The 25,765-nt window shown below is 44.6% G+C and overlaps 1 protein-coding gene across 1 annotated transcript; it reads left to right on the top strand.

Moving 5' to 3' along the window:
- Positions 1 to 6,218: 6,218 nt before the first annotated feature.
- On the top strand, positions 6,219 to 25,672 carry LOC116513934 (cytochrome P450 2J2-like). Its single transcript, XM_032225268.1, has 10 exons — positions 6,219 to 6,598; positions 8,691 to 8,853; positions 11,592 to 11,741; positions 13,849 to 14,009; positions 14,716 to 14,895; positions 15,888 to 16,029; positions 18,368 to 18,555; positions 23,770 to 23,911; positions 24,950 to 25,147; positions 25,424 to 25,672. Exons 1-9 carry the CDS (start codon positions 6,434 to 6,436, stop codon positions 25,135 to 25,137), a joined length of 1,479 nt encoding a protein of 492 aa, XP_032081159.1. The 5' UTR covers positions 6,219 to 6,433; the 3' UTR covers positions 25,138 to 25,147; positions 25,424 to 25,672.
- The last annotated feature ends 93 nt before the right edge of the window (positions 25,673 to 25,765 follow it).

Below are 25,765 nucleotides of genomic sequence, written 5' to 3'. Positions count from 1 at the left end.
AAAGCTGTCAAGTTACAAAACCCTTGCACCCCTAACCCTTTAGGGAAAAAAAAAACCAGGGGTGTTCAAACTTGACAGCTTTAAGACTTGTGGACTTCAACTCCCAGAATTCCTCCTCCAGTCATGTTGGCTCAGGAACTCTGGCATTGAAGTGTGCAAGTCTTAAAGCTGTCAAGTTTCAAGACCCTTGCACCCCTAACCCTTTAGGGAAAAAAACCCCAGGGGTGTTCAAACTTGACAGCTTTAAGACTTGTGGACTTCAACTCCCAGAATTCCTCCTCTCGCTCTTCATCTTGATGATGTGCGGACGGACGGGGGGAGGGAGCTGGAACTGGTTCTAAACAGCACGGTAGATTTGTGGAACCTCTTCTATAGAAGAGGTTAGAACTGGCAGGAACCCACCCTTAAATTTAACGGTGAGTGAAGAATTATGAATTTAATTCTAAAATTGATGCTTATTTTTGTCTTTTACTGCATAAGGCAGGGGCGTCCAAACTTGGGAGCTTTAAGACTTATGGACTTCAACTCCCAGAATTCCCCAGCCAGCTGAAGTCCATAAGTTTTAAAGTTCCCAAGTTTGGACATCCCTGGCATAAGGTAAAGTCCAGATTCTCAAGCCTGGTTTACACATGACGCAAAGCTAGCATGTTATTCCTTTTTTCTTCCCTTCTTCCTTCTTTCCTTGAAGCGCATTCGGAGACCATCAGTGCTTCGGCGCTTCAAGGTGCTGGTCGTTACCTTTAAAGCCCTACATGGCTTAGGACCTGGATACCTACGAGACCACCTCCTGCCACATACCTCCCAATGACCTATAAGATCTCACAGATTGGGCCTCCTTCGGGTACCGTCAACAGGACAATGCCGGTCGGCGACTACTCGGAGGAGGTCTTTCTCTGTAGCTGCTCTGGCCTTGTGGAATGATTTCCCGGCAGAGATCCTGACCCTTCCCACTCTCTCAGCCTTCCGTAAGGCCAGTAAAACCTGGCTGTTCCAGCAGGCCTGGTGCTGTTGACCCCAAAATATGGTCCAGCCCCACTTGAAAGGGAGTGCATGGTATGTTTTTAACTCTATCTTTTCTTTTCTCCTATTTTTGATTTGTATTGTTAGCCGCCCGGAGTCCTGCGGGATTGGGCGGCATACAAATGTTATTAAACTTTGAAACTTTGTTGTTTAACTCTAGCTTTGCAGGCTGCCTAACTCCAGGCTGTGGTTTGCAAACCAACATTTGACGCTTCCCTCGTTTCCAGCAGAATGAATGGAATTAACAAATCCTATTTTTTTAAAAAGAAAGAAATAAATGATGAAAGGATTTGAGGGGAAACTAAAAGTTCACCCTTCTTAAACTTGCCAAATTTGAAAAAAAAAACACCCCACTTCTAGCTTGCTTCATCCAACACAGAATAACAGAACGGCAGTGTTTGGAAGGGACCTTGGAGGTCTTCTAGTCCATCCCACTGCTCAAGCAGGAAGCTCTCCATCGTTCCAGACACATGGCAGCCCAATCTTTTCTTTAAAGCCTCCAGTGTTTCAGCATCCACAATTTCTGGAGGCAAGCTGTTCCACTGATTCATTGTCCTCCCTATCAGGAAATTTCTCCTTTTAATTACAGGTTGCTTCTCTCCCTGATTAGTTTCCACCCATTGCTTCTTGTCCTGCCCTCAGGTGCTTTGGGGAATAGCTTGACTCCTTCTTCTTTGGGGCAGCCCCTGAGATATCGGAACACTGAGATCATGTCTCCCCTATTCCTTCTTTCCATTAAACTGTCCTTTTTTTCAATTCAGTAATGGCACAAGTTTACTTCTACAGCAAAATGAAGCAGATAGCAAAATATTTAAACCTGATTTAGCCTTGTCTAGACTACAGTATTGCACTCCTAAATCCCATTTAAGTCTTCCGTGAGACTTAAATCTGGCTACTGTACTCTGATCTTGTCTTATAATTCCAGACTGGATTAAATTTGCTCACAATATATCCAGACAGGCAGACAAGTAGAGAAGAGAAAGAGAAGATTATGGGGGTGCGCATTTATTTTTTAAAAAAAACTTAAGCAGGAACTGGGTATGTCTAGTTTAATGAAAAGAAGGACTAGGGGAGACAGGATAGCAGTCTTCCAATATCTCAGGAGTTGCCACAAAGAAGAGGGAGTCAAGCTATTCTCCAAGGCACTTGAGTGTAGAACAAGAAGCAATGGGTGGAAACTAATCAAGGAGAGAAGCAATTGCACATATGTGCGAGGAGAACCTTTATTTCATTTCATTTCATTTATTTGGAATTTATAGGCCGCCCTTTTCCCTGAGGGGACTCAGGGCGGCTTACATTCATAGGAAAGGGGGGTGCAATATAAAACATAACAATATGTGAATAAAAATAAACGGTAAAACACAACTTTCATTCAACATTCAACACTCGGGCGGGGCGAATTATGAACTTATCCCCAGGCCTACCTTTACTTTATTAGTACCTCCCGTGATCTTGATTCAATCCCTCTGTTAATGCAACTGCCCCCCACCTCTCTGGGACAACCCCTTGCAAATATTGGAAGCCTGTTCCCATGTCTCCCCTGGTCCTTCTCTTCACTAGCCTAGCCAGGCCTGGTTCCTGCAATTGTTCATCGTAGGTTTTAGCCTCCAGTCCCCTAACCATATTGGTTCCTCTTCTCTGCACTCTTTTTGTACAGTCGTAATAGCAACCCTTTTTCTTATGGAGTGCCAAAATTGTGTGCGTACGCATGCCCACACCAATTTAATCCTCCCCACCCACCTGAGCATGAGCCCAAGACCTCCGCCCAGGTTCCGGAGGCTTTCCTGAAACCTGGGGAGAGCAAAAACGGCCTCCCACGGCCCCACGGAAGCTGAAAATGGATCATTTCCAAAGTTCCGGTTGGTCCGTTGGACCCGTTTTTCACCCTCCACAGCCTTCGGAAGCTTTCCTGAAACCTGGGGAGGGTGAAAGCAGCCTCCCCTGCCCCCCGGAGGCCCTCCAGAAGCCAGAAATGCCCCCCCCAGAAGCCAGAAATGGATCATTTCCGAACTTCCGGTTTGCCCATTGGTAAAGTGATCAGATTTTAAAATTGGTAAAGCGGGACACCATTGACCGGGGGAGGGGGGTTCTTGATTAAAAATTTGGACATTCTAGGCCCAACAAGTTAAAATACTCACCACCTCGTTCAATACTCAAGGAGAAAAGTGGGAGGGGGGAATCCAAGGGGTACCCAACACGTAGCCCAGTGTGCCCAGGTCCTTCTTCTCGCCTGGCCTCATCTTCACCCTCTGGCTGATGCCCACCACCGGCTGCACCACAGCCGACTCACCCCGGGCGTGCTGGAAGGCTTTGGGCGGCTCCTGGGTGGCAGGCATCCGGGTGGGAAGGACCGGTGAGGGGGTGGCAGTAGCATCTTCGGCGGCGGAGCAGAGGCGCAGCAGCGCCAGCAGCAGCAGCGCCAGCAGCCGGGCAGCCTCCATTGGGCAGCGAGGCGAGCTGCATATGAGGCCGCTTGGCCAGCCCGCCCCGCAACTCCTGCTAATGCTCGGCAGCACCCAACCGCCGCGCAGCCTCCAGCCCCGCAGGATGCCCTCCCGGCACGCAACCACTATAGACAGACCTGGAAAAATGAGTGAAAATGTTTGCAAGAGGAAGCCACGTGGTGGAGCCAAAAAAGCGGTGGGGCACCCTTTCTACAAAAACCAGGACTTTTTTAAAACGCGGGACAAATTATTAAAAATCCGAACTGTCCCGCTAAAAGCGGGACGTCTGGTCACCTTACCCATTGGGGGTGTTTTTCGCTCTCTCCAGCCTTTCCTGAAAATGGCCCCAATGGGCCCACTGGACGTTCAGAACCCGAAGGCTGAAAATCAGCTGGCCAAGACATAATGAGTCACAAATAGTTTGTAAAGAGTCCAACAGAAGCCTGCCAAAATGTTTCGGGATAAGGCTGATAAGCACCCACCTTTATCTCTCTTGAAACGCTGCCGAAGACCTAACTGGCAATTAGCTTTGCAAAGCCACACGGAGCACAGAAGTCAAAACGGAGCTTTAGACTTTGAACTGACCAGAACAAACAAAGTTGCTTCTTGCAAAGGCTCAGGTGCCTTTTGCTCCTCCTTTAACTCTTATGGAAGGGACCAATCATCCTCAAGCCTTACTCCTGAGTTGCCCCTTTTGTCTCAACTGTTCTTGCCTTCTGGCAGCTCTGCGCATGCGCGCACTGGGAACAGGCTCCCCCTGTTCCTCTGCCATGGTGATGTCCAAATCTGGAGGCTCCGGAGGCAGCACATAATTCCCAGATGACCCTGGCCCACTCTCTGCCTCCAACACAGAGCCCCCATCCGAGCCTTCCCCAGACTCCAGGACTGGCCCAGGTTCCTCCCCAACCTCCTCACTGTCTTACTCTGCTGCCAGCTCCACAGGCTGATGGCAGACCACAATGCTATCTATCTATCTATCTATCTATCTATCTATCTATCTATCTATCTATCTATCTATCTATCTATCTATCTATCTCATCTATCTATCTATCTATCTATCTATCTATCTATCTATCTATCTATCTATCTCATCTATCTATCTCATCTATCTATCTATCTATCTATCTCATCTATCTATCTATCTATCTCATCTATCTATCTCATCTATCTATCTATCTATCTATCTATCTATCTATCTATCTATCTCATCTATCTATCTATCTATCTATCTATCTCATCTATCTATCTCATCTATCTATCTATCTATCTATCTATCTATCTATCTATCTATCTATCTATCTATCTATCATCTATCATCTATCATCTGGAAACTCCCCGGGGGAGGGCTTTCTCTGTGGCTGCTCCGGCCCTCTGGAACGATCTCCCCGTTGAGATCCGGACCCTTACTACCCTTCCAGCCTTCCGCAAAGCAACTAAGACCTGGCTGTTCCGGCAGGCCTGGGGCTGTTGAACTATCCAGCCCCCTTCGAGGTTATAACTGTTGTTGTATTTTAAATTTCTGTTTTCTATTTTTATTTTTGTACCCCCTCCCCTTCTGATTGTTAGCCGCCCTGAGTCTTTCGGGAATAGGGCGGCATACAAGTCAAATAAAATAAAACCAAACCTATCATCATCTATCATCTATCATCTATCATCTATCATCTATCATCTATCATCTATCATCTATCATCTATCATCTATCATCTATCATCTATCATCTATCATCTATCATCTATCATCTATCATCTATCATCTATCATCTATCATCTATCATCTATCATCTCCCTCCCTCATGCATGCCATAGGTTTACCATCACGGTTATAGAGCCTTAACATCTTTTTAATAGTGCGATGACCAAAACTGGACACAGTATTCCAGGTGTGGTCTTATAAAGGATTTATAGAGTGGTATAAGGGAAATGGTGGCTCAGTGGCTCAGACCCTTTTGCGGCTTTCTGGGAAGCCAAGTATGTGGGGAAGCCAGATCCACTTCGCTGTGTCACTGAGTGAACAACTGATTCGCTTAACAATGGTGACAAGAAAAGCAGTAAAAAAGGACAAACTCACTTAACAAATCTTTCACTTAGCAACATACATTTGCGGCTCTGTTGTGCAAATCACTGATTACCGATTAAATTGCAAGGAAATGTTTTACACCGTTGTTCTGGATTGTCACTTTTATGCAAGCATACACATTAAGAGGGGACGCGGTGGCTCAATGGCTAAGGCGCTGAGCTTGTTGATCAGAAAGGTCGGCAGTTCGGCGGTTCGAATCCCTAGCGCCACATAACGGAGGGAGCTCCCGTGACTTGTCCCAGCTTCTGCCAACCTAGCAGTTCGAAAGCACGTTAAAAAAATGCAAGCAGAAAAATAGGAACCACCTTTGATGGGAAGAGAACAGTGTTCCGTGCGCCTTCGGCGTTGATTCATGCCGGCCACATGACCACGGAGACGTCTTCGCACAGTGCTGGCTCTTCGGCTTTGAAACGGAGATGAGCACCATTCCCCCTAGAGTTGGGAACGACTAGCACACATGTGCAAGGGGAGCCTTTACCTTTTAGACATTTAGGACAGGTCTCCCGGGGTCCTTAAATGCTCTGGATGTGCCTTTGGCCCCATCTTACCACCAGGTGACCAGGAAAGAGAGAGAGAGAGAGAGAGAGAGAGAGAGAGAGAGAGAGAGAGAGAGAGAGAGAGAGAGAGAGATTTGTCCTGCAGATGTTTTGCAACCAGTTTTCATCGGAAAGAGCCAAACGATTGGAAGTCACCACCAGGGAAGGAGTGGCTTGGCAAAATGAAAACAAAAAATGCGTATTTCTAAGCCATAAAATAGAAGGGAGAGAAAAAGAGAGCGAGGGAAAGAATGGGGAGGGAAAGGAGGTGAAGCGAAGGAAGAAGGCTGCACTTTCCAAGAATTAAAAAAAAAAAAAAAACTCAGGGAATTTGCAGAGAAGAGGACTGTATCCAAGATGCTGATCGAAGGATTCCTGCTTTGTGCCCTCTTGGTCTTCACTTTCCAATTTCTACAGTTGCAACGGGCACGTAGTCGCCTTCCCCCTGGTCCGGCTCCCCTTCCCATCCTTGGCAATTTATGGCTCCTGGACTTTGCTCTGAAACGAGAGCCGTTGATGAAGGTAAATTTGGTATTTCTTCGAAATTTATTGATGCTTTTCAGGATGGGAGAGAGGGAGAAAGAAGAGAGGGGGAGAAAGAGAAAGAGGTTACGTTAGGAACGATCAAAGCAACTAGGATTGTATTTGTACAAAACTGGAAAAGTGAAGAGATCCTCTACAGAGGAGGATGTGATTAGGAAAATACTAGTATGTGCAGAAATGAATAGATTGACACTGGCTATCAAAGAGAAAGAACGAACTGATTATTACACCATTTGGGAATCATTTTACCGGTGGTTAGAGGTTAGACATAAGAATTAATAGTAAAAGAAGTTGTGTAAAATATAGAAAATGTATTAATAGTCAATATAATTAATAGAGTTAAATAAATCATGATGAGGATTGTTATAGTATCAGACATTGATGGTATTGGAAATTAAGCTAAGAAGGGATGAGATAATGAATATGATTGTAAATTTTAATTGTTGGCACAAAATATTTCTACCCAGACGGCACACTGTTTAATGGAAGATGGATTGTTTATATTAAAATAAAATGAAAAACTTTAAAAAGGAATGATCAAACACACACATCCCCAATGATACGTTAAAGATGATTGTAAAAAGGATCAAAACCTTTCTGGTGGGGTTAGATTTATTTGATCTTTTCATGTTCTATTTGGAAAACTAACCACGTGGTTAAAACCAGAGGAGAGCCTCGGTTGTTTAGAACAAACATAAAAGTTTGTGGACTTCAGAGTGTTTGTTGGAAAATGCAAACATAGCAAAACCTCCCGAATAGTTGGCCAATACAAAGCCATGAACCATTTTTGACTGTAAATAATTGATGCCTTATTGTGGACTCTGAACACCAGCAGGAGATGAGTTCATTCTACCCAGGTCAATTCAGGTGGTTGGCTCAGGGGTTAAATGTATTTATTTATTTATTTTGGTTTGTCAAGCATGTATGAGAAAACAAGTACTGTATTTTCCGGAGTATAAGACGCACCGGAGTATAAGATGCACCAAGGTTTTGAAGAAGCAAATTTTAAAAAAAAGTTTTTGCACTTTGCAAACCTCCCAAAAATGGCCCGTTTTTCGCATGAGTAGCCTTTAGAAGGCTTGCAGAGTGCTCCTGGGGGGTGGGGGTCCCCAAAACCAAGCAAAAAACAGTCCGTTTTTCACAAAAACGGGCCCATTTTTTGTCAAAAAATTTGCATGCATAGCCTTTAGGAGGCTTATAGAGTACTCCTGGGGGCTGTGGGGGGGGGGCAAAATTGAGCAAAAAGCAGCCTGTTTTTAACTCATTTCTGCCCTCCCCAGCCCCCAATAGCACACTGAAAGCCTCCTAAAAGCTGTGCACAGCCATTTTGATGAAGTGGGCGGGGTTTCGGAAGGCAAGAAATGTCGTAAAATGGGGCAATGCTCACTTAACAAATGTCTCACTTAACAACAGGAATTTTGGGCTCAGTTGTGGTCGTAAGTCCTGGGACTACCTGTAGAGTTGGAAGGGACCTTGGAGGTCTTCTAGCCTAACCCCCTGCTCAAGCAGGAAACCCTCTACCATGTCAGACAAATGGCAGTCCAATCTCTTCTTTAAAAGCTCTAGTGTTGGATCGCCCACAACATCTGGTGGCGAACTGTTCCACTGGTTAATTGTCCTCACTGTTAGGAAAGTTCTCCTTAATTCCAGGTTGCTTCTTTTTTTTTTTTAGCAATAGCAGTAGACTTATATACCGCTTCATAGGCCTTTCAGGCCTCTCTAAGCGGTTTACAGAGAGTCAGCATATTGCCCCCAACAATTTGGGTCCTCATTTTACCCACCTCGGAAGGATGGAAGGCTGAGTCAACCCTGAGCCGGTGAGATTTGAACCGCTGACCTGCTGATCTAGCAGTAGCCTGCAGTGCTGCATTTAACCACTGCGCCACCTTGGCTCAGCTTGCCTCCCAAAGTTGTGGGTGCTCCAACACTGGAGGTATCTATCCTTGGTTAGTTTCCATCCATTGTTTCTTCTCCTGCCTTGTGATGCTTTGGAAATAAATAATACTCCCTCCCTCCCTCCTTCAAACCATTACACTGTTTTTCTCATCTACTCTCTCATTCCATCTTTCAGTTAAGAAGCATCTATGGAAATATCTACACCATTTGGCTGGGGACAGAGCCATTGGTTGTGCTGAATGGCTACAAGGCTGTGAAGGAAGGACTCGTCACTTACTCAGAGGAGACCTTGGGAAGGCCATTGACCCCTTTGTTTAAGGACCTGATGGGCGACAAAGGTCAGTTCTCCATAGAAATTAACAGATGAACGGAGTTGGGAAGGACCCTGTCGGTCATCTAGTCCAACCCCCCGCCCTAGCAGGAGACCCTACACCATTTTTGATAGCCTCTTCTTGAAAGCCTCCAGGGATGAAGCTCCCACAACTTCTGAAGGCAACTTCTGCTCCATGGGTTGATTGGATTTCCTGTCTGAAAAATTCTCATTTCTAGGTTGCTTCTCTCCTTGATTAGTTTCCACCCATTGCTTCTTGTCCTGCCCTCAGGTGCCTTGGGGAATAGTTTGACTCCCTCCTCTCTGTGGCAGCCCGTGAGATATTGGAAGACTGCTATCATGTCTCCCCTAGTCCTTCTCTTCACTAGACTAGCCATGCCCAGTTCTTGCAATCGTTCCTCATATGTTTTAGCCTCCAGTCCCCTAATCTTCTTTGTTGCTCTTCTCTGCACTCTTTCCAGAGTCTCCACATCTTTTCTACATCGTGGTGACCAAAACTGAATGCAGGATTCCAAGTGTGGCCTTAACAAGGCTTTGTAAAGTGGTATTAAGACTTCACGTGATCTTGATTCTCTCCCTCTGTTGATGCAGCCTAGAACTGTGTTGGCTTTTTTGGCAGCTGCTGCACACAGCTGGCTCCTATTTAAATGGTTGTCCACTAGGACTCCAAGATCCCTCTCCCAGTTACTACTATTGAGCCAGGTACCACATATATTGTACCTGTGTGTTTTGTTTCTCTTGCCTAAAGTCTGCATGCCATATGTGGAATACACCGAGAATTATCAAAACTCTCTTATTGCCTCCTTTGTTAGAAACACAAAGAAGATATCTCAAACCAAAAGGCCCAGTAGCCCAAAAAGAAAAAAAGGAGCCATCAAAAATGTGCAGTGTAAAGACTATAATAGCATTTAAGTAGTAGTGACAGTTGGAAGAATACAAAGCGCGTCCATGAACACCGACTAGCTGTCAAGACATGATGAAAACTCCTTAATTGTACAACACATTGATAGTTCTAACCATAGTTTCAACTGGGAAGCAGAGGTGGTATTCAGAAGGTTCTGACCAGTTCTGGAGAACAGGTCATGGAAATTTTGAGTAGTTCGGAGAACTGGTAAATGCCACCTCTGGCTGGCCCCGCCCCCATCTATTTTCTGCCTCCCGAGTCCCAGCTGATTGGGAGGAAATGGGATTTTGCAGTATCCTTCCCCTGGAGTGGGGAGGAAATGGAGATTTTATACTATCCTTCCACTGCCACGCCCACCAAGCCACTCTCACCAAGCCACGCCCACAGAACCGGTAGTAAAAAAAAATTGAATCCCACCACTGCTGGGAAGGTGTGAGCACCTTGACCAAGCCAAAATTTCTAGAGAATTCCTGGAAGCCTGTCATGCAGACAAATCAGCCATTGATGGACACATAGAGATAAACAACATCTATATATCTTTTAAAGGAGACAATCAAAAGTTAAAAGCCACAGCAATGTATTCAACAGAGCAGTGTGTCTCCACCTTGGAAACTTGAATTGGGTGGATGGACTTCAACTCCCAGAATTCCCCAGTCAGCATGTTTAAGATGAATTGAAGTCCACTCATCTTAAAGTCATCAAGCTTGAGAAACACTGTAATGGAACGTGGTTGTAACAACTATAGTTAATCACAGTTGAAGATAAAAATACCCAATTATTGTCGATGGAGATTCTCAGTCATCCAGTTCATGGTTGTCTGAAAGGTGCTTTTTCAAGAGGCATCTATCTATCTATCTATCTATCTATCTATCTATCTATCTATCTATCTATCTATCTATCATCTATCTATCTATCTATCTATCTATCTATCTATCTATCTATCTGTCTGTCATATCTATCTACGTATCTATATCTATCTATCTATCATCTAACTCTTTGTCGTCTCTATCTATCTCTATATTTATCTCTATCTATCTATCTATCTATCTATCTCTATCTATCTATCTATCTATCTATCTATCTATCTATCTATCTATCTATCTATCTATCTATCTATCTATCTCTTTGTCATCTCTATCTATCTGTATATCTATGTATCTATGTATGTATGTATGTATCTATCTATCTATCTATCTATCTATCTATCTATCTCTTTGTCATATCTATCTATCATCTATCTATCTATCTAACATCTATCTATCTATCTCTTTATCATATCTATCTATCTATCTATCTATCTATCTATCTATCTATCTATCTATCTATCTATCTTTCTATCTTTGTCATATCTATCTATCTACCTACCTACCTACCTACCTACCTACCTAAACTATCTACCTACTACCACCTACTACTACTTACCTACCTACATCTATCATCTCTATCATCCATCTATCTATCTATCTATCTATCTATCTATCTATCTATCTATCTATCTATCTATCATCTATCTATCTATCTATCTATCTATCTATCTATCTATCTCTTTATCATATCTATCTTTCTATTTTTGTCATATCTATTTATCTACCTACCTATCTACCTACCTACCTACCTACCTACCTACCACCTACTACCTACTTACCTACATCTATCATCTCTATCTATCATCTATCTATCTGAGGAAGAAGAACTGAAGAAGCTTCTTGGATGAGAAGTGAAACGTCTTCAAGGAAACGCTAAGAAAGTCCACTTGCCTCTTGAAAAAGCACCTTAGGGAACCCAGCTGTTGTAGCAAGATCTTATACTCAAAGTTAAGTTGTTCGAACTTTGTGCCGCAGGTGTTTTTATGTCCACTGGCCCCATCTGGAAACAGCAGAAGCGCTTTGTCATGATGGCACTGCGAAATCTGGGTGTGGGAAAGAAGATCTTGGAGAACCGGATCCAGGAGGAGGCGCAGCATCTTCTGAAGGTGTTCAAGAGCAAGAAAGGTGACACACACACACACACACACCTTGCACACAATAAAACAGCAATGAGCAACCTTGCAATAGTCCGGGAGATGCTGGGATTCACTCCCACCCCCATTGCTCTTTTTAAAAACATTGTTATGTCTAATTTATGCCCAGTCAAGTGGCAGCAGGGAGCCATAGCATCGAAGCATATTTCAGCTTGGTTAATGCTTGAAAAGGAGACCACCAGGAGAGATTGGGACATTAGAAAACCATCCAAGAGGAAGAAAATGGTGAAGAATGTGACATACATGTTGTTTCCTCCCTCAAATGCATGGAAATTAGATAGATGATATGTGATGAGAAGGGGGGGGAGAGAGAGAGGAGAGATGATGATGATGGACAGATGATAGGTAGATGACAGACAGACAGAGAGAGAGAAGAGTGACAGAGAAGAGAGATCATACCATAGATATGATCATACCATAGGCAGAGATCATACCATAGGCAGGGGATTGGACTAGAAGACCTCCAAGGTCCCTTCCAACTCTGCTATTGTATTGTATTGCATTGCATTGCATTGTATTGTATTGTATTGTATTGAAGGTAGGTAGGTAGGTAGGTAGGTAGGTAGGTAGGTAGGTAGATAGATAGATAGATAGATAGATAGATAGATAGATAGATAGATAGATAGATAGATAGATAGACAGACAGACAGACAGATGATAGAGAGAGAGAAGAGAGAGCATATGAGAAAGAGAGGGAGACAGAGAGATAGAGACAAAGAGAGACAGAGAGAGGGGGGGATAAGGGATGGATAAATAGATAGATAAATAGATAACATGTATGCATGAGTTGTATGTATATCTCATGCACAGGATCTAGTGCCATGATGGCGAACCTATGTCACAGGTAGCACACGGAGCCATTTGTTAGGGCAAGTGAGGTGCTGCCCTGTCAGCTCCAGTGCACATGCGCGCAGTGGCCAGCTGACTTCGGCCTTGTTTTGAGGCTGTTTTTTGTCCTCCGGAGGCTTCGCTGGAGGCTCCGGAAGGCAAAAAAACGGCCCTACAAGCAAAATAGAAGTCCGTTCCCAAAGTTCTGGTTTGCCCATAGGGCCAGTTTTTCATGCTCCAGAGGCTTCAGGGAAGCTCCCCCGGTGGGGTGGTGGACGCTGTTTTCACCCTCCCCAGGTTCTTAGAAAGCCTCTGGAGCCTGGGGAGGGCAAAAGAAAGAGCGCCAAAAGCTGGTTGCGTGCTCATGCACACAGAGGGGGGAAGCACGCGCATATACGGCACACCCGCGCACGACACTCATCCACCCCGCGCTCCCCGCGCTTTAGGCATGCGAGCTAAAAAAGGTTAGCCACCACTGATCTAGTGCATAAAACCATCACCTCGGATGATGGTTTCATGCAGTAGATCCTGTACATGCTACATACATAGGATACAACCGTGACCAGACAAAAGCGCGCACAACAAAAGCGCGTCAACAAAACCGCATCACTAAAACCGCGACGTCATCAACGCGCCGACAACAGCACATTGACAACAGCGCATCGACAGAAGGGCGATTTACAACAGCGCGTCGACAGAAGGGCGATTTAAGTTAAGGTAAGGGTTAGGTTTAGGGTTAGGTTTAAGGTTAGAATTAGGGTTAGGTTTAGGATTAGGTTTAGGGTTAGAGTTAGGGTTAGGGTTAGGTTAAGGGCTAGGGTTAGGATTAGCGTTACATTTAGAGTTAGGGTTAGGTTTAGGTTTAGGGTTAGGGTTAGGGTTAGGTTTAGGGTTAGGGTTAGATTTAGGGTTAGGTTTAGGTTTACAGCGCCCTTCTGTCAGTGCGCTGTTGTCGGCGCGATTCAGCACTCATTCATCGGCGCGGTTCAGAACTCGCGGTTTTGTCACCGCGGTTGAGTCGGGCGTGCTTTTGTCGGTCGCCCTTTTGTCGGCGAACCGGGTACAACTCATGGATACAGGTTCACCCCCACCTCCACCCTCAAGTCCGTGGAAAAACTGCCTTCCCCGTAACCGTTCCCTGGTTTCAAAAGTGTTGGGGGACCACAGCTCTATAGATCCCATCACTGGGTCTTCCCTCCTTCAGACGAAGCCTCCTGTGTGAATACAAACTCCATTTTCTCCCTTCCCAGGTTTGCCCTTTGACCCCCGAACTCCTTTATTCAAAGCGGTCTCAAACATCATATGCAACTTTATGTTCGGTCATCGCTTTTCCGAAGAGGATGCCCAGTTCAACAAATTATTAAAAACCATCCAGATGATTGTCTACATTGCTGGCAACGTCTGGGGCAGAGTAAGCATTGCATATCTCGCTACTCCTTTGAGGATGACTGTCAGTTGGATTATAAAGATCAGGGGTGTCAAACTCGGTTTCGTTGAGGGCGGGAAGTTGAAGTTCTCAAGTCGTAAAATTGCCGAAATTGAAGTCTCCTGGTTTAAGTGAAATAAATCTCCCACCTGTAAAGAAGGATTGCAGGATGAGAGACCACTTACTACCACCGGTAGCCTCCCACCGTCCAGCGCGATCCCATAGAGTTGGCCTCCTCAGGTTGCCGTTGGCAAGACAGTGTCGGCTAGCGACCCCCAGGGGGAGAGCCTTCTCTGTGGGAGTGCCTTCCCTCTGGAATGAGCTGCCCCCGGAGCTTTGTATAATCCCTGACCTCCGGCCCTTCCGACGCGCCCTAAAAAGTTGGCTTTTCCAGCAAGCCAGCCTGGCCTGAACAAAACAAAATAAATTATTGATTATTGTCAATTTTAATCAAATTTGTTTTTAAAAAAATGTTATTGTTAATCTTAATTGGGTTTGTTTTGGATATTCTATTTAATTTGTTTTAAAACTTTTGTATTATGTGTTTCTTTTAATGTTGTACGCCGCCCTGAGTCCTTGGGAGAAGGGCGGCATATAAATCTAATAAACATAAACCTAAACCGATGAGAAAACCACCACGCAACCAGCCAGGCGACGAATTCTCACTTAATGTCATTCTCCTTTGTGCTAGGCCTACGACTCTTTCCCCGCGATTATGCAGAAATTTCCGAAGCCTTACCGGGAGTTGTTTGAACACAACGAGTTCATGCACAATTTGGTCAAGGACAAGGTGCAGAGTCACAAGGAGAGATGGGAAGAAGGCAACGAACCACAGGATCTGATTGACTTCTATCTGAAGTTCATATCCAAGGCAAGGAGAGGGCTTCTACATTTGTTCAGCTTAGCCTCCCCAGTTCTCAGTGACTGGCAGTGGTGGGTTTCAAAAATTGTTCGAACCTACTCTGTGGGTGTGGCCTCCTTTGTGGGAGTGGCTTGCCGCCCATGTGACCGGATGGGAGTGGCTTGCTGCCCATGTGACCGGATATGAAGATGCCGACGACACTTGTCAGAACCACCTTAAATTGACTCCCACACAGCCCTGGCATGCATAAGAACATGATGTAAACTTGTTTTTTAAAAGGCATCTTTGGTTTGCGTTAAAACAACTTCAACACACGCAATGTTCTGATTGCACCACAAACGCAGTAGTCATCCTTACCTTTCACAGAGGCACTGAGTTTTATAAATAGGAGCATGATAGTGTAGAATAATCATATCCAAGGACCAGTGGTGGGTTTCAAAAAATGTTGGAAGCTCTTCTGTAGGTGTGGCCTGCTTTCCTGGTCCACTGGTGGAACCTCTTCTAACCGGTTTGGTAGATTTGACGAACCGGTTCTACCGAATAGGTGTGCAATAGGCATGTGCAGAGCTACCAGGAGAAGGCAACAGCTAAGGAAGACTCACTGCGCACCAGAGGTGGGTTCCTACCAGTTTGCACCTATTCGGTAGAACCGGTTCGTCAAATCTACCGAACCGGTTAGAAGAGGTTCCACCAGTGGACCCAGAAAGCAGGCCACACCTACAGAAGAGGGTCCAAAATTTTTTGAAACCCACCACTGCTGCGCACGTGCTGCCTGTGTGCATGTGGTAGACACCCAGCCCCGTTGCACCGTACCAGTTGTACTGGGATCCAGAACCCACCATTGGTTGAGGGCTACTGTACCTGTATCTGGCCACGTCTGGACTAACTGGGAAGGCTGACCGGGAGAAAGAGAGGGAACCCAGAAGATAATTTTGGGGTTTATTCCTTTCAATGGGCGGGTCTAAATCTCCTGCTCATCAGCCTTTTCTCCTATTTTCCAGAGCACAGAGGACTCCGATTCCTTTTTCTGTGAGGACAACATGGTTCAGATTATTGTCGACCTGTTGATTGGGGGAGCAGAGACCAGCACGACCACGTTGTACTGGGGCCTTCTCTATTTGCTGAAATATCCAGATGTGCAAGGCAGGTGACTGCAGCTGCCACCACGGCTTTGGAATGCGGGTGTCTGCTCATTGGGTCAAAGCGATATGCAGGAAGCCTTCGGCTTACCACCCAATCCATTTAGTGACCATTCAACGTTACTCTTGTGGCCCATCGGCTGCCAGCAGAACCAGCAGCAGAGTCGAACAAGGAGGAGGAGTGGGGAGCCTTGGGCGGCTTGGGAACCTTCGGAAGGCCCTGTTGAGGGAGCAGAAGCAGAGACAGATGCAGAGTTGGGGTCTTCCGTCTGCCCCCCAAATGGAGAGGCAGCTGTCTTCGGGGCCGGAGCTGAGTGAGAAAGAGGAACACATGGGGCCCATCCCAGATGCACAGAGGAGAGGAGGAGAGCAGAGCAGAGCAGTGGAAATCAATAACCCAGCTCTCAGGGAAAAGAGATTGTAGATGCTAGCCAGCTTCTCCCTGGCTGGGAAATAAATAGGAGGGGTTTGGGAGTGGCCCGTTGTCGCAGACAACTGTTCATTTTCCAGTGTACATAAATCAAGTCGGATTCTTTGGCCAGAACCAGGTTTGTTGGGACTCCGTACGTGGAGTGCTGCCGGAGTTTCCCTGCAAGGAAACAATAGATAGTGCATTTGCCTCACCTGGTGTGAACAGAGACTGTTTCTGGTTGGCTTACCCGTATTTTTCGGAGTATAAGACGCACCGGAGTATAAGACGCACCAAAAATATCGAGGTTAATCAAGAAAAAGTAAATGTTATTGTGGAATCACAAATGTCTTGCAGACTGAAGACCCAATGGTCTTCACCCAACCTCCTTAACCAGTTTTGGTAAAGATTTGGTAAAGATTTAGCGGGTGAAATCACACATTGTGATCGTCATGAATGACGGATTAGCATGTTTCACTACTCCAGTATGCCGGATGAGTTTATATAAAGGTAGTCCTTGAGTTACGATCATAATGGAGCCCCAAATTTCTGTTGCTAGGCTAGAGAGTTGTTAACTGAGTTTTGCCCCATTTGTATGACTTTCTGCCCACTGTTGTTAAGTGAATCATTGCAAATATTAAATTAGTAACATGGTTGTTAAGTGAATCTGGCTTCCCCACTGACTTTGCTTGCCAGAAGGTCTGAAAAGCGGATCACATGACCCAGGGACACTGCGACCGTCATAAATATGAATCACTTGCCAAGCATCTGAATTTTGATCACGTGACCATGGGGATGCTGCGGTTGGTCGTAAGTGTGAAAAATGTTCCCAAGCCACTTTTTTCAGTGTGGTTGTAACTTTGAACGGTGACTAAATTAACTGCTGTAAGTTGAGGACCAGCTGTACTCAACGTATTTTGAAGCTAACAACTTGTCCCGATACTTGTTGTTTTTCCTGGTACTTAACAAGCAGGCTAGTATTTGTCAGTGTTGGCTGCCTCGTAACCCACTACCCCTTCTGGTCAAAATAAAGAGTCATGTGGTAGGTCATGTGGTTTACTTAGTACTTATCATTTTTAGTACTTATCGCACTTCCCGGAAAAGTAACAACGAGTACCGAGATACCACTGCAAGTTGCTTCATTGGAGCAATAAAAATAACAATTAACTAGGTCCCAAGTGAAAGAAATTAATCGCAATTCGCAGGAATCAGGAGACATAATGGCAAAGCAATATTAAGATAACCCTGTAATGCAGAGGTGTCAAACTCAAGGCACGGGGGCTGGATCCAGTCCCCAGAGTGCTTAGGTCTGGCCTGCGAGGCTGCCCAGGAAACAGAAAAGTATCGGCCTGCAGTGCCTCTGCCAGCAAAAACAGGGTTTGCAAGGGCCATAGATGGCCCTCCTGAGCTCCTTTTTTGCTGGCAGAGAGTTGCAGGAAGCCATCGCAGCCGAAAACGGAGCTCAGGAGTCAGTTTTCATTGACAGAGCACTTGGGCTACCGCAGGTGCCCCTGACAACAAGTGCTCTTGAGCTGACCACACCCATCCTGTCCAGTGATGGGTTCTGGATCCCGGAACGCTAAGATGGGGCCGGGCGTTCACCACATGCCTGCAGGCTGTGCATGCATGCACACACATTGCCCTGCAATGCTCCAGCTGCTTAGTGGAGTGGAGCACAGGAACTGTGCGCTGCGTGTGCATGGGCAAATGGCCCGGTTGGCTCAAATACAGGTAAGGAACGCGGGCAGGCAGGCCCTCTAAAGCACCGTACCGGTACGGTGGCTGCTGCTCCCTGCAGGCACCGGTATGCTCATACCAGGGCGTACCAGCTGGAACCCACCAATAATCCTGTCCCCCAAGGTCAAATTCAACCATGATGCGGCCCTCAATGAAATTGAGTTTGATAGCCCTGCTGTAATGTATCTATCTACAGAAAAAATCCACCATGAAATAGATGCCATTCTGGGGCCTTCTCAAATCATCACTTATGAGGATCGGAACAGATTACCCTACACGAACGCTGTGCTACATGAAATTGTTCGCTACAGCAACGTTACAATCACTGGGCCCTTACGGAAATGCCTGAAGGACATCGTTATCATGGGATTCCCAATTGGAAAGGTAAATATATATATATATATATATTTATAGCACAGGTTTGAATCCCAGTAAGGGTGTGGCTAGCTGATGAGAGCTAAATAGCTTGAAATAGATCTATACTAGTCTCCCTTTATTTATTTATCAGCACAAATACACACACACACACACACACACACACACACACACACACACACACACACACACACATATATATATATATATATATATATATATATATATATATATATATATATATAATTTATCAGCACAAATGCAACATATGTATGCATGTATGTATTGTGTTACAACCCCTGGTATGCCCAAATATGGGAGGAAGCATACTGCTTCCTTTCTCTGTCTATCGGCTCACCCCAGGAGACCATCCAGACAGAAAGCCATTATTTTTAATGTTGCCTTTGTTACATTTGTGTTGCATGCATATATCTCCCCCACCCCCTGCTCACCTACAACAGCTTGTTGTGGGACACTTATTATTAGCACAAGATAATAATCGCTAAGGAGTTTCAAAATGCGGGGCTAAATTGACATTCTGTTTAGTGAAGCAAGGACTGTCGTCATCGTTGTTGCGATAGAGAGAATCCCAAATGAGCCAGAAAGGCTGGGTTTGCAAAATGCTGTCAGAGAAATAGATTCAAAGTAAAAAACAGAAAGAGGTTCAAAGTTATGTAAGGACAGGTAAGCCTTACAACAGTTTGTAAGCTTGTAATGACCATTCGGCGTTAGTGCGGCACTGAAAAACGTGATGTAGGAGCATTTTTCATACTTAAAGACCATTGCAGAATCTCTGTGGTCACATGATCAAAAAGATGCTCGGCAATTGTAAGGCATTTGATAAAAGCATTAGACCTCAACCTACCTATATTTTTCGGAGTATAAGGTGCACCTTGTTCCCTCAAAAAAGAGGCTGAAAATCTGGGTGCATCTTATACACTGAATACAGCATTTTTGGCCTCCCGAAACCCCGTCCTATTCACCAAAATGGCCGTACATAGCTTGTAGGAGGCTTTCAGAGAGCTCCTGGGGGCTGGGGAGGGCAGAAATGAGCAAAAAAACAGGCCATTTTTTGCTTAATTTTGCCCCCCGCAGCCCCCAGGAGCACTCTATAAGCTTCTTAAAGGCTATCCATGCCCTTTTGGGGGCAAAAAACAGGCCCGTTTTCATGAAAAATGGGCCACTTTTTGCTCATTTCCCCCCTCCCCCCCCCCAGGAACACTCTACAAGCCTCCTAAGGGCTATTCATGCACCCCCCCCTTTTTTTTGAAGAAAAATGGGCCGTTTTTGTGAGGTTTGGAGAATGCAAAAACTTTTTTAAAAAATTTGCCTCTTCAAAACCTTGGTGCATCTTATACTCCAATGTGTTTATACTCCAAAAAATACGGTACTTCTTAGCCAGATTCAAAAATGTGGGTTAGACAGCATCACCACCACACTTCAAACCCAAGAATACACTAAAAGAAGATTGTCTACTCCAAGGATAAAACACCCAGACACACACTGAGCGAATGCGCTGTACACCACACAATGAAGTGAGCCCTGTGTAGATCTGTATATTGGAGAAACAAAACAGCCACTTCATAAACGTGTGGCACAACTTAGGAGAACAAACCCAACAGGACTAGATTCCGCTGTCCATCTGCATTTAAAAGACAAAGGCCACTGTTCTGAAGACAGCACAGTCTACATTTTGGACAGGGAGGACTGCTGGTATGAAAGAGAGATCAAAGAGGCCATCTATTTCAAAACTGAACAGTCCTCTCTCAACAGAGGGGGAGGGATAGGACATCATCTCTCTCCAGTCTACAACAGGGTCCTTTCAGCAGTTCCAAGAAGGCCCCACACCCATTTGCACCACTCTGGTGATCCTGAGGACACAGACAAACCTTCAAGTGGCCTCAATGACTCTCTAAAAAGGATGCAAATGACCAGCTGTCTGCAAGGAATATGAATCCTGAGGATCACCTGAGGACACAGATAAACCTCCAAGTGGCCTCAACGACCCTCTAAAAGGATGCAAATGACCAGCTGTCTGCAAGGAATATGAATCCTGAGGGTCACCTGAGGACACAGATAAACCTCCAAGTGGCCTCAATGACTCTCTAAAAGGATGCAAATGACCAGCTTTCTGCAAGGAATATGAATCCTGAGGGTCACCTGAGGACACAGATAAACCTCCAAGTGGCCTCAACGACCCTCTAAAAGGATGCAAATGACCAGCTTTCTGCAAGGAATATGAATCCTGAGGGTCACCTGAGGACACAGATAAACCTCCAAGTGGCCTCAATGACTCTCTAAAAGGATGCAAATGACCAGCTTTCTGCAAGGAATATGAATCCTGAGGGTCACCTGAGGACACAGATAAACCTCCAAGTGGCCTCAATGACTCTCTAAAAGGATGCAAATGACCAGCTGTCTGCAAGGAATATGAATCCTGAGGGTCACCTGAGGACACAGATAAACCTCCAAGTGGCCTCAACGACCCTCTAAAAGGATGCAAATGACCAGCTTTCTGCAAGGAATATGAATCCTGAGGGTCACCTGAGGACACAGATAAACCTCCAAGTGGCCTCAATGACTCTCTAAAAGGATGCAAATGACCAGCTTTCTGCAAGGAATATGAATCCTGAGGGTCACCTGAGGACACAGATAAACCTCCAAGTGGCCTCAATGACTCTCTAAAAGGATGCAAATGACCAGCTTTCTGCAAGGAATATGAATCCTGAGGGTCACCTGAGGACACAGATAAACCTCCAAGCGGCCTCAACGACCCTCTAAAAGGATGCACATGACCAGCTTTCTGCAAGGAATATGAATCCTTTCATTTTCCACCATCCAGTCAGAGCTGAAGAAACTTCTTGAATGAGAAGCAAAACGCCTTCAAAGAAGAACCAGAAAGTCCAGTGGCCTCTTGAAAAAAGCACCTTCAGGACAACCATGGTCTGGGTGGTTGAGAATCTTCACAGGCAACCTTCAGGACTGTGTCATATATATACTTTTTGGGAGGGGGGGTCGTAACTTCGAACCATCTCTTAAGTGGACTGTTGTAACTCGAGGACTATCTGTATTCTGTTCTGTTAAGTCTTTGTTGTTGTCAAAACCAAAAGGCTAACTTTGAAAGTTCAAGGCAACTAGCAAAATCATAGATAAAAATCAGTAAATTGGGGGGAAAAACCAATAAAGATAAAAGCAAAGTTTTATTTTGCTAGGGAATTGCGGGAGCCAAAGACTACAGATTCTCCTCAGCTTGCAATCAGTTGATTAGCCATGATTCTAAGTTACAAGACACCCCTAAAAAGCTACTTATGACCTGTTTTCTAAGTTCCAATTTTGGTCACATGATTGAGTTTTGGGCACTCAGAAAATGGCCCACATTTAACCAGGTCTACATCTCGGCCAAAACTAGGCTGAGGGAGGGGTTTTAAAAGCACAATGACTATGTATGTATACATACATAGTCAAGGTGGCGCAGTGGTTAGAGTGCAGCACTGCAGGCTACTTCAGCTGACTGCAGTTCTGCAGTTCGGCTGTTCAAATCTCACCGGCTCAGGGTTGACTCAGCCTTCCATCCTTCCGAGGTGGGTAAAATGAGGACTCGGATTGTTGTTGGGGGCAATATGGTGACTCTGTAAACCGCTTAGAGAGGGCTGAAAGCCCTATGAAGCGGTATATAAGTCTAACTGCTATTGCTATTTGTGTTCTATTTCTTAAAAAAAAAGATATATGTTAAAATTAAATATGTATATTGAAAAGGAATTATAAATATCATCAACATAAAATAGAGCTTGCTCAGAAGCTGAAATACACCAAGTAAATGAGATGAAGAGTGGGAAGTAGAGGAGGGAGGTAAGGGAAGAAGAGAGGGATAGGAGAGAGGGCGGGGGGAGAGGAGAAGAGAAAGGAGTCGTCGAAAGGGGAGGGAGGAGAAGGAGAGAGGAAGGGGAAGTAGAGAAGAGAAGGATGACAGAGGGAAGAAAGGAGGTAAGGAGGGAGAGAATGGGAGAAGAAAGTAATGGATAAGGTACAAATAGGGTGTATGGAGAGCAGAGGAGCCAATAATTGTTTTGGGGAGTTGATGGTAAGGTGAATTGATGTAAATATTTAATAATACAATATGATGTTGACTGTGTAATAGTATATATGTGATTATATGCTATGAAAATGGAAAAATAAAAAACTTAATATGCAAAAAAAGAAAAGAAAATGGCCCACATTTTACAATTATTTGCAGGATCCTGTGATCAGATGGCCATGATTTGTGACTTTTTTTTTTTTTGCCAAAAACTGACATTTAATTCCAGTTTACAGCCAAAAAAAAAAAAAAAAGGTTTATAGCGAACGATTCACATTAAGATCACGGCATTTGTTTTTAACAGCCGCAGGGGGGAAAAATGTTCGTAAAAACAGGCCTGGCTAAGTGGCAACTGCTTTACGACTGTGATAACTTATAAGACAAGAGCCAAAGTGGCGCGGTGGTTAGAGTGCAGTACTGCAGGCTACTTCAGCTAACTGCTAGCTGCAGTTCGGCAGTTCAAATCTCACTGGCTCAAGGTTGATCAGCCTTCCATCCTTCCAAGGGGGGGTAAAACGAGGACCCAGATTGTTGGGGGGCAAATACACTGACTCTGTAAACAACTAAGAGAGGACCGTAAAGCCCTTTATAAGTCTAGCTGTGATTGCTATGCCTTCCTTCCTTCCTTCCTTCCTGCCTTCCTTCCTTCCTTCCTTCCTTCTTTCCCTTCCCTTCCCTTGGTTAAAGTGCATTATTGCAGGCTGGATCTGCCCACTGCCACCAGTTCGATCCTGATCGGCTCAAGGTTGACTCAGCCTTCCGTCCTTCCGAGGTTGGTAAAATGAGGACCCAGATTGTTGGGGGGCAAGAGGCTGACTCTGTAAACAACTTAGAGAGGGCTATAAAACACTGTGAAACGGCATATAAGTTGAAGTGCTATTGCGATTGCTATAACCATAATTGCAGAGCTTAATTACGGTCATGCGCTGAGGATTACCTGTACACATGCTGACCAGGGAATTTTAGGAATTGAAATCCACCCACCTTAAATTTTCAGCGATTGGGAAACACTGTTCTCGCCTTTCAACTTTCTTCATTGTTGGGAAGGAGAAAACCTGGAGAATTGTTGGCCCTTCTTCTCAAGATGATTTGAACAGATCGTTTGTAAAACAAGAACTCATAATTTCCTTTGTTTTTTTATTTTCCAGGGAACCCTTTTGCTGCCCAATGCCCATTCTGTGCTGTATGACTCAGAGTGCTGGGAGACACCTTGGAAATTCAATCCGGAGCATTTCCTTGATTCCGAAGGCAATTTTGTGAACAATGAAGCTTACTTGCCATTCTCAGCAGGTAAGGTTATGATCCTGCTTTCCAGAACCCAGCCTGAATCAACTTTTAGAAAACCCTAGGGCAAATTACAAGGGAGATTACAAGCATCATAAATTTGAACCAGTGTTTACATTTTGATCACGTGACCATGGAGATGCTGCAACTGTGACATCGTAACTTTGAATGATCACTACATGAATGGTTGCAAGTCAAGGACTTCAAATAAATATTGTAGGCGAGAAAGAAAGAAAGAAAGAAAGAAAGAAAGAAAGAAAGAAAGAAAGAAAGAAAGAAAGAAAGAAAGATGGATGATAGATGATAGACAGAAAGAGAAGATAGATAGATAGATAGATAGATAGATAGATAGATAGATAGATAGATAGATGGATGGTAATGATAGAGATAGATAGATAGATAGATAGATAGATAGATAGATAGATAGATAGATAGATAGATAGATGAAAGATGTATGGATGTATGGATGAATGCATGGATTCATGGATGGATGGATAGACAATAATGATAGATAGATGATAGAAAGAAAGATGGATAGATGGATGCATGGATTCACGGATGGATGGATGGATGAATAGATAGATATATAGATGATGGATGGATGCATGGATTCATGGAGGGATGGAAAGACAATGATAGATAGATAGATAGATAGATAGATAGATAGATAGATAGATAGATGGATGGATGGATGGATGGATGGATGGATGGATGGATGGATGGTGGATGGATGAATAGAAAGAAAGAAAGAAAGATAGATAGATATGGATGGATGGATGGATGGATGATAGGAGAGAGAGAGAGCTAGAAGAGAAAGAGAAGGAAAGAAGTAGAAGAGAGGGAGAGAGGGAGGGAGATCCAGCCATCATTGTAAGTTACTAATTCTTCTCTAGAAATGCATGTCTTTTCCTCCATGTAAGGCAGCCATCCTTAATTCACAGTCATTATTCCTTGGGTAGAGCAGTATTCTGTTTGGGATGTGTTTCCTTTTGTTTTCAAACCCTCCCTTAAACCAATGGCTGTTGCTTCCTCCTTCTCTCCCAGGACGACGTGCATGTGTGGGGGAGTCCTTGGCCAGAATTGAGCTCTTCATTTTCTTCACCAACCTTCTCCGTTCATTCAAATACCAGCTCCCACCCGAAGTAAAGGACGTCAGCTTTGAGGATATCACAGGGGTAACCCGCCAGCCCCTCCCGTATAAACTCTGTGCTTTACCACGCGAAGCCGCCTGATGCCTTTTTCCTTTGGAACGAGCTCCCCGTAGAGATCCGCACCCTCTCCACCGTCCAGGCCTTCCGCATAGCCTTGAAGAACTGGCTCGCCCGTCAGGCCTGGGGATAAGGACCATTGCCCCGCCCGAATGTTGTATGCATGTTGTGTATTATTTTATTATGTGTTGTTGTTTTAGTATTGTATTGTTTTGTATTCCCCTCTCCCTGGTTTCTGTGAGCCGCCCTGAGTCCCCTCAGGGAAAAGGGCGGCCTACAAATAAAATCAATTCTAATTCTAATTCTAATTCTTCCGGGAACACTTGACGGAGCAAGGAAGAAAGAAGTTTTTAAGTAGAGTGTCTGTGGAGGTTCCTTTAAAAAGAGATTGAACGGCCATTTGTCTGAGTAGGGGGTTGGACTCCAAAGTCCCTTCCAACACTGCTTGTCTGCTATTCTGCCTGCTTTCTGCTCTAAATGTTATCCACTTGCCATGCAAATGTCCCCAATACAGACCAGAAATCACACAATTTTAAAAAAAAAAACTTGTTTTCTTTCATATTGCTAGTCCACATTTTTATTTGTTTTATTTCAAAAGACATTTCAACACCACCTCACTTATTTAAAAACAAAATGAAACGAATATCCAGTG

The sequence above is a fragment of the Thamnophis elegans genome, chromosome 10 (assembly GCF_009769535.1).
Source record: "Thamnophis elegans isolate rThaEle1 chromosome 10, rThaEle1.pri, whole genome shotgun sequence".
Classification (NCBI taxonomy): domain Eukaryota; kingdom Metazoa; phylum Chordata; class Lepidosauria; order Squamata; family Colubridae; genus Thamnophis; species Thamnophis elegans.
Note: the sequence above shows the minus strand (reverse complement) of the source record. Positions and strands in the feature narration are given on the sequence as shown.

Excerpts from the sequence above, each read along its gene's own strand:
- LOC116513934 (XM_032225268.1), top strand. The coding sequence starts at position 6,434 with ATGCTGATCGAAGGATTCCTGCTTTGTGCCCTCTTGGTCTTCACTTTC. Across the intron at positions 8,854-11,591 it reads GGACCTGATGGGCGACAAAG|GTGTTTTTATGTCCACTGGC; the intron begins GTCAGTTCTCCA and ends TTTGTGCCGCAG. Across the intron at positions 11,742-13,848 it reads GGTGTTCAAGAGCAAGAAAG|GTTTGCCCTTTGACCCCCGA; the intron begins GTGACACACACA and ends CTCCCTTCCCAG.